General features: G+C 37.7%; 1 protein-coding gene across 2 annotated transcripts; it reads right to left on the bottom strand.

The window, feature by feature from the left end:
• Positions 1 to 344: 344 nt before the first annotated feature.
• LOC133835826 (mucin-2) lies at positions 345 to 7190 on the bottom strand. 2 transcript variants are annotated; one of them, XM_062265939.1, is made up of 4 exons: positions 3562 to 7190; positions 2845 to 2941; positions 1082 to 1659; positions 345 to 973 (listed from the first exon to the last, which is right to left on the bottom strand). In XM_062265939.1, the coding sequence occupies exons 1-4, from the start codon at positions 6876 to 6878 to the stop codon at positions 739 to 741; spliced, it is 4227 nt and encodes a 1408-aa protein (XP_062121923.1). In that variant the 5' UTR covers positions 6879 to 7190; the 3' UTR covers positions 345 to 738. The 2 variants fall into 2 exon arrangements, with proteins under 2 accessions (XP_062121923.1, XP_062121924.1); XM_062265940.1 differs by having other exon boundaries at positions 803 to 947.
• Positions 7191 to 13633: the final 6443 nt, after the last annotated feature.

The following is a 13633-nucleotide window of genomic DNA, read 5'->3' as shown; positions in this document are numbered from 1 at the left end:
TCGCCATTCACAGCTGACATGGCGCCATTGTTATTGTAATCTATGTGAATAGCAATTGCTAATAATCGATTCTCGCGCATTATTCAAAATTATTTTTTCAGTTCAGTTTTTTTTTCTCCTTTCACAATTTTTATTTCGGAAGCATATACAATTCTCTTAGAATGCCATACATATTTTGAAAATTATTAAGTGAATGAAATAACTTTCATTTAATCCTAGCAAAATTTAATTTAAACTATTGTTTTTTCTGTAATCGTGAAGTAAAAAAATCAAGTCTGTAATATTTTAATCGTTTTTGAAATTCAACATACAAACAAGCAGATACATTTGACATACATTCAAGCTTTTATTAAAATACAGAAATTTGATAACGATTTACAATTAAAATACAATAAAATGTACACATTTTACAGGTATTTACTTGCAAAAACAAAGCCTAATTATAAATATGCAACAGATAATTACGAGATTTACAAATGTACGAATATATCACAATAATAAAGGAATACATATATTTTAAATTAAAATTCCAGCAATCGAAAATAACGTATGCGAACAATCGATAAATACATATCTTACACGCTATCACTCTTAGAATAGTAACATTAATTAATTAATTTATGTTTGTATAATATATGTATAATAGATATAAAGATATAAATTGTATATAACCTATGACTAAATGTATACAGCGTTTATATAAGGACTTGGTTAAACATGTTTCGACTGCACACAATCTCAGTTATCATTTGATAGATTTGTGATTTTGGTCGCATACATATTGGCCACCTTGTAGATAAATTCGTATTGCTCCTTGGTCTGTACGGAGCTGGCACGTCCACGACGCACATAGTAAACCAACTGCGGAATGTCCACGAAACGTTTAGGTGTTTCCAGACTGCGTATGGCCATGTCACAGGCAATGATAGTGCCAGTTCGACCCGTGCCTGGGGAACAGTGAATGGTTAGCGGTCTAAAGGGATGAAAAATGAACACACAGTGAAGATAACGAAAAACAATTAACAATTAACATGCTAAACTGATGACAATTTACGCACACGCACACACACACACAACTTACCCCTGCTGACTGCGAGGCTGCTTATTGGTCACATTGCCATTAATTTCATTGCTGGGCCCGCTCGAAGCGCTGCCCACTTCTTCTGCCTTCTTTGTATCCACGTCCGCGCTATTGTTGAGAGCGTTGTCCATGGATTTCAAAGTTGAGGATTTCTCTTTCAGTTCATTGGCCTGCTCCAGAGCATAGGATTTGAGGGAAGATCTCGCCTCCAGTAACATCGCTATAATGGGCGCCTCTTCTAGGGGCACTCCAGCCTCCGGCCATTTATACCAATAATGCGTCAATTCGCGACACTCTTCTTCATCAACATGCTTGAGCATCAATGTGGAAATCGCGTATTTATCCTTGACCTCACGATGCTTCAGTGTTACTTGATAATCGCCATAACTACTGTGATTATCCAGGGTCACTGACGGCGGCAGGTATTCCGCGCATCGTTCAATGCCATTCTCATTCAGATCGGTTGCCTGTACAATCACTCGTGATTGTTGCTCCCAGATCATGCGCCAAAAGTCTCCAGTTGTACTCTCCAAAGGTGCCTGACAAGCGATATAATAATTTGGTGCGTCTCTTGGTCCCTGTGGATATACCGGAAAATTAGCTTATGTAAATTTGCCATAACATTTAATTAAAAGCTTTAAAGTGCGTGCAAAAAGGTAAACACAAATGATACTCTCGCTCTCATGTGTGGCTTCATAAAAATATGTACATACATACATATAGTAAGTATGAATTTGTGTGTGCGAATGTGCTTTTAATGGCTGCCATTGAGTTGCGTGCGCTTTTGATAAATTACTGTAAACTTGGTTGTGTGTGTGAATGCATGTATTTACATACACCACCGTACATACATATGTGTATACATGTGTACACGTTTACGTATATAGATAAGCCAGAACGTCAATCAGGGAATGCTCAGATTATTAACAGCTGCGTACAATACATCAGCTGAGCAATGAGAGTAAGTGAGAGTGAACTGCATACGTATTTTTCTTTCTCTTCGACTTGACTTATCAATGCCAGATTTGCTTCAATACACTTTAGCCGTTTTCTGTAATCGCTTCGCATCTATTACAGTCGACGCGTTGTCGTTACACGTCAATGCTTGTATTGCATGCTTCGTTTAATTGTTTATTGTTTTGCAAATTTCATAAAACTAAATAAGCAAAAATAAGCAAGCTTACTCATTTTGCAATTTGTCTTGGCTTAAGTTAAGGCAATCTAAATAACTTTGCGATCAATCACATTAATAAGAATTACTTTTATAAGTTCCATGATCACATCAATACAAAATACATTCAAACTATTCAATTAGGATATTGCACTTCGTCGTAGTTTCACACTACTTTCTCCTTGATTATGATTATTATTTATTGTCATAGTTGCTTTAAGTAGGATCAATATGGATTTCGCACAGAGCTCATTTGTTTACAACAGACAATGTAACAAAGAGGCTGAAGTAATTTTCTTGGCACTTTACCAATCTCATGGGCCATATAATTATTCCGCCTTTTCAGCCGTTTGTGCTACACACGTCATGCAAGGCTAGACGAAGAGGCAACTTTAAGTTATTGTACCGTTGTAAGATAAGCAACAACAAACACAATATAGCAATGTGTTTATGTAAAGTTGGAGAGTTACCATACACACACACACTCACACACACACACACACACACACACACACACACAACACATGTGGGAAAGCAGCTTTTGATTGTTTTTTTGCTGAATGAGAGGCATTCGTTCGTCTGTCTCACTTACCCGCACATAATTGGCATTAATGTATTCCGTTTTGTCATCATCGCCCTGTCTTTGAAGTACCACCCGCGTCTCAGGAAGCGGAATTACGTTAGCGTATCTGCGGTTTCAAGTTTGAGGTTACGTTCCGTTCAGTTCGGTTCAATTAGGCAAACCGGTCAGCGATCACAGAAAGGCATTGGATTCATTAATGGCAACCAACAGAGTTAATCGGGAAGTGTGTAGTACAATAAAAAAATGAGTCATTTTATTAATACTTTTTAATAATCATATTATTATAGATATGCAGTTGCAGTTACTTTCCCATTTTTTTAAATCCATAATTATTTAACTAATAAACTTTGTTTTATTAAGATACCTTTATCAATCTAATTCAAATTGGTCACACTTTTTCTGTTTTCCTTATCGCTCATCTTTCAGCGGATAGCAAATGAGTGTCATACCCTCAATTAAATTTAATTAATCCCCACAATAAAAACCTTGAAAATTCTCAGTGTTTGATGTTATAAATTATTATATACATACATACATATGTATGTATGTATCTACACTGCAGTCACTTTCCTTATTACGTGATATCAGTGACTATTTGCAGAAGATAATAATAATAATAATAGTAATAGTATAACGAGATTGTCTGTCAGTTAGTACAAATAATAAGGCAAATAGTGCAATAATAGAAAATGTCTCTTATTCTCCAACAAAGCTGTGCGCACTCACCGATTTTTATCCTCACATCCGGCAGGCACTTCATCGGCTCGCGCAATTATTTGCGGTACATCTCTGAACTCCTCGAAGATACTCGATCTGCGCTCCAAAAACTTGCCCAGCTCCGTAGCATTGAGCATATTGTGACGCAGCGACGGATCATCGAAGGCGGCATTACCATATGTGCGTTTCGAGACGCGAAAATCTCGACCTTTTCGCCTGACGCTGCCCAGAACGGACACATTGTCCAGGGAGTAGGCATCCAAGCTGACGGGACGACAGCGTTGCCCATACGACATCTGCTTCTGTCGCTTTCGCATCAAATAGAGGAACGCAACCAGTAGAATCAGAGCCGCGACACCAATCACACTGACCGTGATGGCAATGATCACATTGACATCTGTACCCGAATTGCTGCTTGGAGGCGGTTGGTGCATTAGATCCAGTTCGGTGGGACGCGAGGGGATCAGCATTGTGGTGGGTAAATCGATTGCACGTGTCGTAGTTTCCACCGGCAGCATGTTGTTGAAGTTGTTCGTAGAGTAAGTGGAGCTGTATATCGGCTCAGCTGTTGTTGTAGTTTTTGGTCTGGGTGGAGATGTTGTTGTAGAAGTTGTAGTGGTAGTGGGGTTGCTAGAGGTGCTACTGGTGCTATCATCCAGCAAATTAATAATTGGTTCCTCGGTAGTTGTTGTTTTTACTGTCGTTCTAGCCGCTGTTGTTGTAGTTGCTGTTTCTGTTGTTGTCGTTATTGATGTTGTGTTGGTTGTTATTGTTGTTATATTCGCCATGTTCTTTTCTTTTAACAATGACTCCTCTGTGCCGTGATCATGATTATTCTGCTGCTGGTCATCTACTTCGTCTTCATTAAACACCGACTCACCCTTTGCAGCTGTCACTACAGTTGCAGTTGTTGTTGTTGTTATTGCTTTGCTTACATCCAGTCTGTTAACTGCAGCTGTTGCTTCAGTTATTGTTCTTGTGCTTGGCACAGGTGCTGCTGTTGTTGTTGTTGTTGTGATTATTATTCCAGCTGTTTCACTTATGTTATTCGTTTCCAGCGAAGTTTCATGTTCGTTTAGTTTACTGTTGGCATTTTCGTCAGTCAACAGCGAAGGCGGTGTCACTGTTGTAGTACTGTTATTATCGACTTGCAGTGGCTCGGTGTTCACAGTGCTGTTAATAGGTTTCGCAGTGCTGCCTGTTGTTATTAATAATTTTTTGCTGTTGCTATTGCTATTGATATCGTCGGTTGTCACTTGTTTCACTGTAATTGTTTCTAAATTCACTTCATTGCTAATTTGGACAATTTCCGTTGGTGTAGGTGTTGGCGTTGTCGTTGTACTTGCTGTTGCTATTTGTTCATCAACATTTGCGTGCAATGTTTGCGGCGTCGGCGTCACCGTTGACGTCGACGTTGAAATTGGCGTTGGTGTTGGCGTTACCGTTACCGTTTGAATCGTCGGAGCTGTGGCTGTGCTCTCCTCGACAGCTGTTCGGGTACTAACTGTTATTGTTTGCCGCTCAGTTGCCGTCGGAGTGGTTTCGGTAGTTGAAACCGAGACAGAGACAGAGACGTCGATGACGTCGTCGCTTTCAGTCTTGGTGTCGCTCTCGACGCCGACGTCAACGTCGTTTGCTTTATCACCGTTTTCATTATTTTCATGTAGTGTGGAATTCATTGCCGTTTCATTCGTATTGGGATGGGGACTGGGGGTGGCGTTCAACGCACTTCGCATGGTCGTTGTTGTGGTTGTTGTTGTTGTCGCTCGCTCAGCTGTTGTCAAGCTAACAGGCAATGTTGCTGCAGCCGCTGCTGTTATAGACTCAGTTACAACAGACTCTGTTGTATAATTTTCTATTATGCTAAGCTGTGTTACAGTGCTCTCAACTAATGTTAAGTTGAGTGTTGAATTCTCTGTTAACTCTGACTTTACAGGTACAAAAGTTGTTGTTGATGTTGATGTAAAGTCGTCCTCTGCTTCTTGTAAAGGCAGCTTTGGAGGATTTGTTGACGCCTCGTTAATTGATGGCTCTGTAGTTGTAATTGGTAACCATTCATTTAGCTGAGCCTCTTTGGATTCTGTTTTATTAATGGTTCCCTCAGTCACAGATTTGCTGACAGCTGGAAATACTTCGCCCTGATTCAACGTGATGTCTAGCTTCAATGTTGAGGATTGCGTTGCAGCCTCTGTGGCATCCAATGAGGTGCTCATCATGATAGGCTCTGTGTGATTCTCTTGCCCTAAGGGCATCATCATGATCTGCTGCCAGTCGAGAATGTTCTTTTCTTTGTGCTGTTGCATTGTTTGGTTTCTTTCCTCAATATCGTTTGAGAGCTCCACTCCCTTTCCAGCCACTGGTGAATTTGTTGTTGTTGTTGTTGTGGTAGCTGTTGTTGTGGTTGACGGTGTTGGCACCATTTTCAAGGCTGCCAAACTCCAGACTTCGGCCACATTCGGCAGCGTCAGCTGTTGAGCATTTGTCGAATTATCAGCGATGAATTTCGCACGCTTCTCAGGTTGCAGATGAACCTTTTGCATTCCCTCCTGCCCGTCGATGGCGTTTTCATCTGAAGCACTCGGCGTGACCGTGACTCCAGCATGCAATAGTGGTGCCAGCAGCTGAGGCATATGCGTTGTTGTTGTTGTCGTCGCCATTGGAATTGGGCGAAGTTTCATGGGAGTCACGACAGAAACGAAAGAGACTCTTTCAGTGCTGCTTGGAAATTGCATGGAACGCGCCCGATCTTCTTCACGTGGTGTGGATCGAAGGTCCGATGTTGATGCTATGGTCGTTGTTGTCGTTGTTACTGTTGTTGTTGTTGGTTCGCTGTTGATACTGGATGTTGTAGTAGCTTCTGTTGTGACTTCCACTTGTGATATTAACTGCTGCTCAGGTTTCGTTGTTGTTGTGAACTTATGATCCTCTTTAAGCATTGGTTGTTCCGTAAGTTCAACTTTAGATGGCGTTGTTGCTGTCTCATCTGTGGTCCGAAAGCTATTGACCGTGGATTGCATTTCATTTGTGGATGCTAATGTGAAACTTATTCCTGATGTTGTAGGCGATGTTGTCGATGTTTCGTCTTGTGATCCAGGTTTTAGCCGCTCTTGTTGAACAATCGTTGTTTGCAATTCGTTGTCACTTTCGTTTTGCGGCTTAACAATGTCAGGGTCACTTGTCGCGGCTGCCACACCCATTTCCCCATTCGGCGTTTCTCTTTTGGCAATAAAACGTGCCTGCGTTGATCGTGGATCCCAACATACCAGCACCATCAGGTATATACCCAGGACCCAGCGGATAGACAGAGAGCGATTGACGAGTTGCATGTTGGTAGCTGTCTCTCTCTCTCTCTCCCTCTCTCACACTTTTGTGGGAGCACTTCAACCAATTCTTCGTTTCACTGCGCTTTCAAATTGTTACTTCAATTTGCGTGCTGTTATTGTAGTTATTCTTCTTCCTCTTATGTGCTTAACTCTTTAACAATACTTTTTGTTACCGTTGTTGATGGTTTTGTTGCCGATTTTAGTTATGTGCCCATTTTAAACCTTTCGAACTTGATATTTTCAATTTTTTAGAGAGCTTAGCTTTGCTTGCATTTCGCGTTCCGTCACGTCGCCATTTTGTAATGTATGCGAGACCTACAAAAAAAAAAACAATATTAAATATTAGAATTATCAATTTCGTTTTAAATTAGTTTAGGTACGACATACAATGCAGGTCAAGAACGTTCAATTATTCCAAAGAGTGAGTGATTACTTTAAGTTTAAGCCCAAGAAGTAAACTAAACACAATTTCCCCCCGCCATGCGATAACGATTTAGACATAATTGGTGAGACACGAAGGAAAGGCACTAAAAATACATTTTAATTAACGTTGGCTACATACAACATGTGATCCACAAGTTCAAGGTTAAGGGGTTCCCTACGAAAACAACATGAAAAGAAGCGGAAACGAAAGTGGAAATAATGGGACTACACAAGCTTTTGAGCTTTCTAGAGAAATCGGCTTGCTCAAAGAACGAGGCACACTCTGACTTATTAAATTAAACGTTAACTATAGAAATCAAATATGTGTCATATACAGAAATAAAAAATAATTATTGATTACTTTATAGGCTTATTGAGCAATTCTGCATATTGTAGAATACCGAAATCTCCATTAGTTATCCTAGATAACTAATGTTGTTCGATGGATATGTCAATAATAAACTTATTTCCTTGTGTAGATTTAATTGTATCCATCATCATTAGCTCTAGCATTTATTATAGTAATATATATATATATATATATAGTAATATAATATATACTTTGTTTTTGTACACGCTGAGTCAATTTAAAAGCTGAATGGTTTAATGAACTTTGAGGAAGGCTAAAAGAAACTCACGAAAAAAACAAAAAAAAATATATTCAAACTCAAGCAATTGGCGGATTGAACTTAAGTATAAGGTTCATTCAACTGCAACTCACGTCATTTGCAATTGGAAATGGCCCAGAACTCGAGCAAAGTTCATCAATGTTTCATATGAAGCAATCATAACTATCCGAATCATGCAATGTATGGCAGACATCGAAACAGTTAAGGGCTGAATACATTCAAAACTCACCATGGTGATTGTAAGTTTGTTATCTACTGAATTGCCCCACGTCATTTCAATGTTGCGTGCAACGTAATGCTCGAGAATGGGGCTATTCAAATGATCTAAACACTCGGAAATGAACGTAAATAAAACCAACATCACACTGTTAAGAGGTTAACGACATTTGGTAATAGAAACTTTAGGGAAGGCTCAAAATCAGAAATTTCATCTTTGGCTTTTTAAAAGACAAATATGTTTACATTAAAATAATACAAGCATCTGCAAAAAAAATAATTTGGTTCAATCATTTAACTATATATACATATATGTCTTTCGGTTCTTATGTAAGCGAATTCCGTCTCTCTATCATTCCAATTTTATAGGGACTTGAATCAGTGTGCTTTGGTGGACGCACCACTTTCCATTAATGCTACAGCCGGGTGTGGTCTAACCTGGGGTGTGACAGTGAACTGGTTTTAAGGGAGTTAACGGAGTTTCTGGCCTTAAATGGGACATCAGAAGGTGCATATGGTTCTACAAAATAGTTTAATTTGCTCAAATACATAAAAATATATGGAAATTCCAATACTCTGCAGCTTATTGTACACAAATGTTTTATTTTATATAATATACATTGGCTGACTAATGCCGTACAAATTCTTAACAAAAAAAAAAACTACTGATAAGACTTGTTTGGTTAACAGAAGTTGTGGGAAAGGCAACGAAAATCACTGCAAAGTGTTTTGTAACCTTTTTGTTTTTAATTCTTCATTCTGAATGTCAACGTTGCGCTGATAAGAAACAACCACTTCGGTAACCTGTAGTAAAGCACTTACCCTTTCTCTGTTCTCTGATAAGTCTGACCAGTGCCGTGCAAGGTAAAAGATTGTAACTGCACGATTTCCATATCAAAAAAGAAAACTTGTGAAAAAATGTGTAAGGTCGAGTAAAAAATTATTCCACTTGAGGCGCTAGATTCTATTTATTAAAATATGAACATTGTAACTGATGCATCTAATACATTTTAATCTATAATACTTGTTTAACATATATTCTACATTACCAGTGATAAGTAATTAATTAAGAGATACCAACAAAAATGAGTCTTCTAACAAATAGATTCCAAAGACATCGCAAAACGTATTCATTGGGCTGCGCGATGTTATTGCGATGAAACATTAATAAAATGTTGCATACTTTTAGTCGGAACCAAAAAAGAATTTCTGGGAATCATCTAGGCAAATGTTTATTTGTAATTTCGTTAAAATAAATCGCACAGTCGAAAATATATAATTAAATTCCATTGTAAAAAAGCTAAGCAAAAAACATTAAAAAGAAACTTGAAAATATTTTCATATTATGAAATTTTTTTATCGTTATCTAGCACACTCAGAACTTAAGTGATTGGCTTGTACATAGTTCAAGCATTACGTCGTAGCTACAAATATGAAATAATAGCCAAAACATTGTTAAGTTCTGCAGACAATGGATGGAAGGGAAGATGGAGAAAAGAAGAGTTGTTTGCAATTTGAACCCTACACTTAACCCAAATGAAAACAAGTATCTGTTCTGCTGCTGAAACGTGACACGATGAAGCAACGGCAAGTGCAGCCCCGACCAAGACATAGCACAGACAAAACAAGGTAAAAGACGCGATCATGGCATAGTCGACTGAAGAAATTAAAGAAAGCCAACTTTACAGACAGAAGATTCATTTCCGCTTGAGAGGCAAGGAAAGGCGCTGAAGATGAACGAATGACTTAGAATCTGCAGAATTCTTCACATTCATACGACCCAACTATAGTTAATAACGATGATATTGATGATGATCATGACGACAACAAAGCTGTAAAGTGGATGAAGACGATCGCGTGGAATGTTAATCTAGTTTTTGTGGCCAATAATGCTACTCTTGGCTATGGTTTCGATCTCTACGAGGGTTGCTATTTAAGTTTCTGGCCTAGGTCACTTTTAGCCATATTAGGACCAATTGGCTATTTCCCAAAAAAAGTTTGGACTTTTATCGATAAAAGCTCCATACAACTTTTTCATGTGCGACCACGTTTGATATCGATAAACGATTAATCAAAAACTTACCTCGGCAGAAAAATCGAATTAACTCGTGAACACTTTCGAGCAAAAATTTTTCACAACTTTCGACTTAGATTATTACGATAAGAGTGCACCGATGAACTTAAATCTTTATAACGCGATGAAGTGCCATCCTATAGCCCTGTGAAATACTGGTTTAATGGATTCTATCGTGGCCGATGCTCGCTGGAAGACGAAGGTTGTGAAGGTCGTCAAAAAACAGACGTTGTGCCAGAAAACATTGATGCCGTGCGTGAACTGATAATGCTAGATCGTCATGTGACATATCGTTAGATAGAGGCATCCTTTGACACTTCTTCCACCAGAATACATTCGATATTGCATAAACACCTGGTCGTAAAAAAGGATTGTTCTCGTTGGATCCCGCACAATTTGACAATTGCTCAAAAAAAGGCTTGTGTGGATTGGTTCAAAGAAATTTTGGAAAAATACATTCCCTGTGCTTCAAATGACATTTATAAGATAGTCACAGGTGACGAATCATGGATCTATGGTTATGAGCCCAAAACAAAACAGCAATCGACCGTGTGGGTCTTTGAAGACGAGCCAAATCCAACGAACCTTGTTCGTGGAGAAAGCACTATTCAGCAAATGGTCGCCTGTTTCTTCGGTAAAACTGGTCATGTGGCGACTGTTTCGCTTGAGCAATGTAGGACGGTCAATTCTGAGTGGTACACCATAATTTGTAAGCCTGAAGTCCTTGTAGAAATTCGAAAACGAACAAGAAAAGATGGATCATTCCGCACCATGACAACGCGAACTCTCACACGCCAGCTCAAACCCGCGCCTTTTTTTTTGTGGTCAAAACGTGGAATTCATGGGTCATCCGCCGTACAGCCCTGACTTGGCACCCAATGACTTCTTTTTATACCCGCACATCATCGAAAAAAGGTGTGATCATAGATTTTCGATGTCAGAAGATGCTGTTAAAGCGTTCAAAAACCATGTTTTGGAGGTGCCTCAGAGTGGAAAAAGTGCTTCGACAATTGATTTGAGGGCATTCAAAAGTATATAAATCTTGCTGGAGAATACTGTGACAAACAATAAATCCATTTTTTTTTATAAATATTCGCATTTTTATTATTAGGCCAGAAATATAAATAGCAACCCTCGTATTTGCAATTAAAATGATTTCTTCCATTGCAATCTAGTCTATGGCGAAATTTTCTTCAAAAAAAATATCATAATGATCAAAATGATAATTAGTTCGAAGATTGAATGATATCTATTAAGCCTAAGCTCAATGATAAAAACTTAGTTCTTTGATGATGTTCATTTAGGATGATCTACAGTTGTTGACCTTAAAATATCTTTAAATTCGCAGAAATGACTTTCACTTCTAGTCACCTCTTATACCGGCTATTATAATTTTGTGCCCCCAGTAAATATATGTAAAAGGCAGAAAGTATATATATTATTGATAAGAGTCAACAGCCGAGACAACATAGCCATATCCATCAGTCTGTGCAACCGTAGCGCATAGCAACGTAGAGTTACGATTTTTGGTATATACAATTGCATCTATAATGTTTATGATTCCTGAAAATTTAATTGCAATCAGAGAAAAATTGATATGGTATGATATATGGTTATCTTAATGCTTTCTTATTTGTTGATACTCAGATTATGTACATAATTGGAGTAGTAACAATAATAAACAGGGATTATCCAGTTGAACCTAAAAATCATATTTAATAAAAGAACCTGTAAGTAGTTTTAGTCTTTAGCCTTAATTAAAGTGTTTCTCTTTTGAGTAATCAGTACAATTGACGAACCAAATCTTAAGTTAACCCGAATCTTTTCTGCACGCAATTCTACAGACACTTCTTGGTAGTCTTCTAGCGAGAAGAGAATGCAAACAGTTAGGCTAGTTAATCATAGATCTAAGAGTCTCTTGCTCTTTTATAATTGCTGCGTACGAATATTTCATTCAGTCGTACAGATACTCGTGCTTAAATGATAATAAATTCCACGACATATGTATTTAATATTTCTTGTTTTTTCCAAGCTGAAATCAACCAAGTGTAATGCGGAAAGCAACGCGGTATAGGGGATGTGAGGTGTTAGTTATTGTAGGAGGCTAACTAGAAGTACTCGTAACTGTTTCTTTTAATTATCTGTGTTATCTGTGTCGAAATGGCAAATTAATTGTTGCACACATTTACGACAATTTCGTGCAAAATTAAGACTAGCGGAAGCGAATTAAAAATAAAAGAAAACTGTTAGTTCTTCACAAGGATCAGCCTGGGCGATAAACTATTTTTGTTTTCAATATGAATATGTTTTGATATATTGGTGAAATTTACCTTAGCCATTACCTTCTTTTTTAATTTCATTCATAATTCGCATGTCTTCAACTCTTTCTGACCTCAAACCAATGTTCATTCATTTGCTTTAACTCGGTTTGAATGACTCATTTGCATGACATTTGCTTATTCAACGCGCAAACTATGCACGATCGAGAGAAAATCAATGATTAGAGCTCAGACACCACAATAAATTAATACATGTGATACGTCCGGGCCTAAACTTTCTGCCAACTTAAAATAGAAATTCAAATCAAAATTTATCCAAAAACACATCTACGCTGACCTTGTTGCTCTCTTAAAGCGTTTATTGAACCAGGCAGCGACATGCCTCCACAAAAAATATAATTATTGTTATTTTTATCGATTTTAGTAATTTTTTGTTCTATTAAAAGCGCTAATCACCATAAAATATGGTCATGTACATTTAAATATGCTTTTTCTTGTTTTTATGTACGAATAGGGCATATAAACTTTGTGGAGGCTTCTCCGACCCGACATAAAGACTATCTATATTATAAGCGTCAACAGCCGATACTATGTAGTAAATAACTACAATACTTAATGATTTCTGAAAACATGAGATCAGATGAAAATTGTAGAAGGTTTTAAAAATACATCCGTTGCTGTTGCTTCCTAATTAAACTCTAATATTATATATATACCAACGTAATATTATATATATACCAAAATATTATGTATATACCAAAACAAAAACAAGTAAGAAAGTTACAGTCGAGTGTGCTCGACTGTGAGATACCCGCTACCCATTTTTATTAAGGGTAAAATATTGTGGTATTATTTTCAAAATATACCGAAAATACTAAAAAAAATACTAAAAATATACCAAATGGTATGTTTGGTATACCGATACAGCACACCATTCAAAATATACCATAGACGGCACAATATACCAGATTGTCAGACAAAGTAACTAAGACCCCCAGTAAGTAGGCGTTTTTGCCCATACAAAAGTATTTCTTTAATAACTTCGACAATTTTTATCTGATCGCAACCAAATTTTCAGGAATCATAACTACTATAGTAATTATTGTATATACCAAAATTCGTAACTCTAGCTTTAAA

Source organism: Drosophila sulfurigaster, chromosome 2R (genome assembly GCF_023558435.1).
Source record: "Drosophila sulfurigaster albostrigata strain 15112-1811.04 chromosome 2R, ASM2355843v2, whole genome shotgun sequence".
Classification (NCBI taxonomy): domain Eukaryota; kingdom Metazoa; phylum Arthropoda; class Insecta; order Diptera; family Drosophilidae; genus Drosophila; species Drosophila sulfurigaster.
The sequence above is the reverse complement of the archived record's forward strand: the minus strand, read 5'-3'. Positions and strand labels throughout refer to the sequence as shown.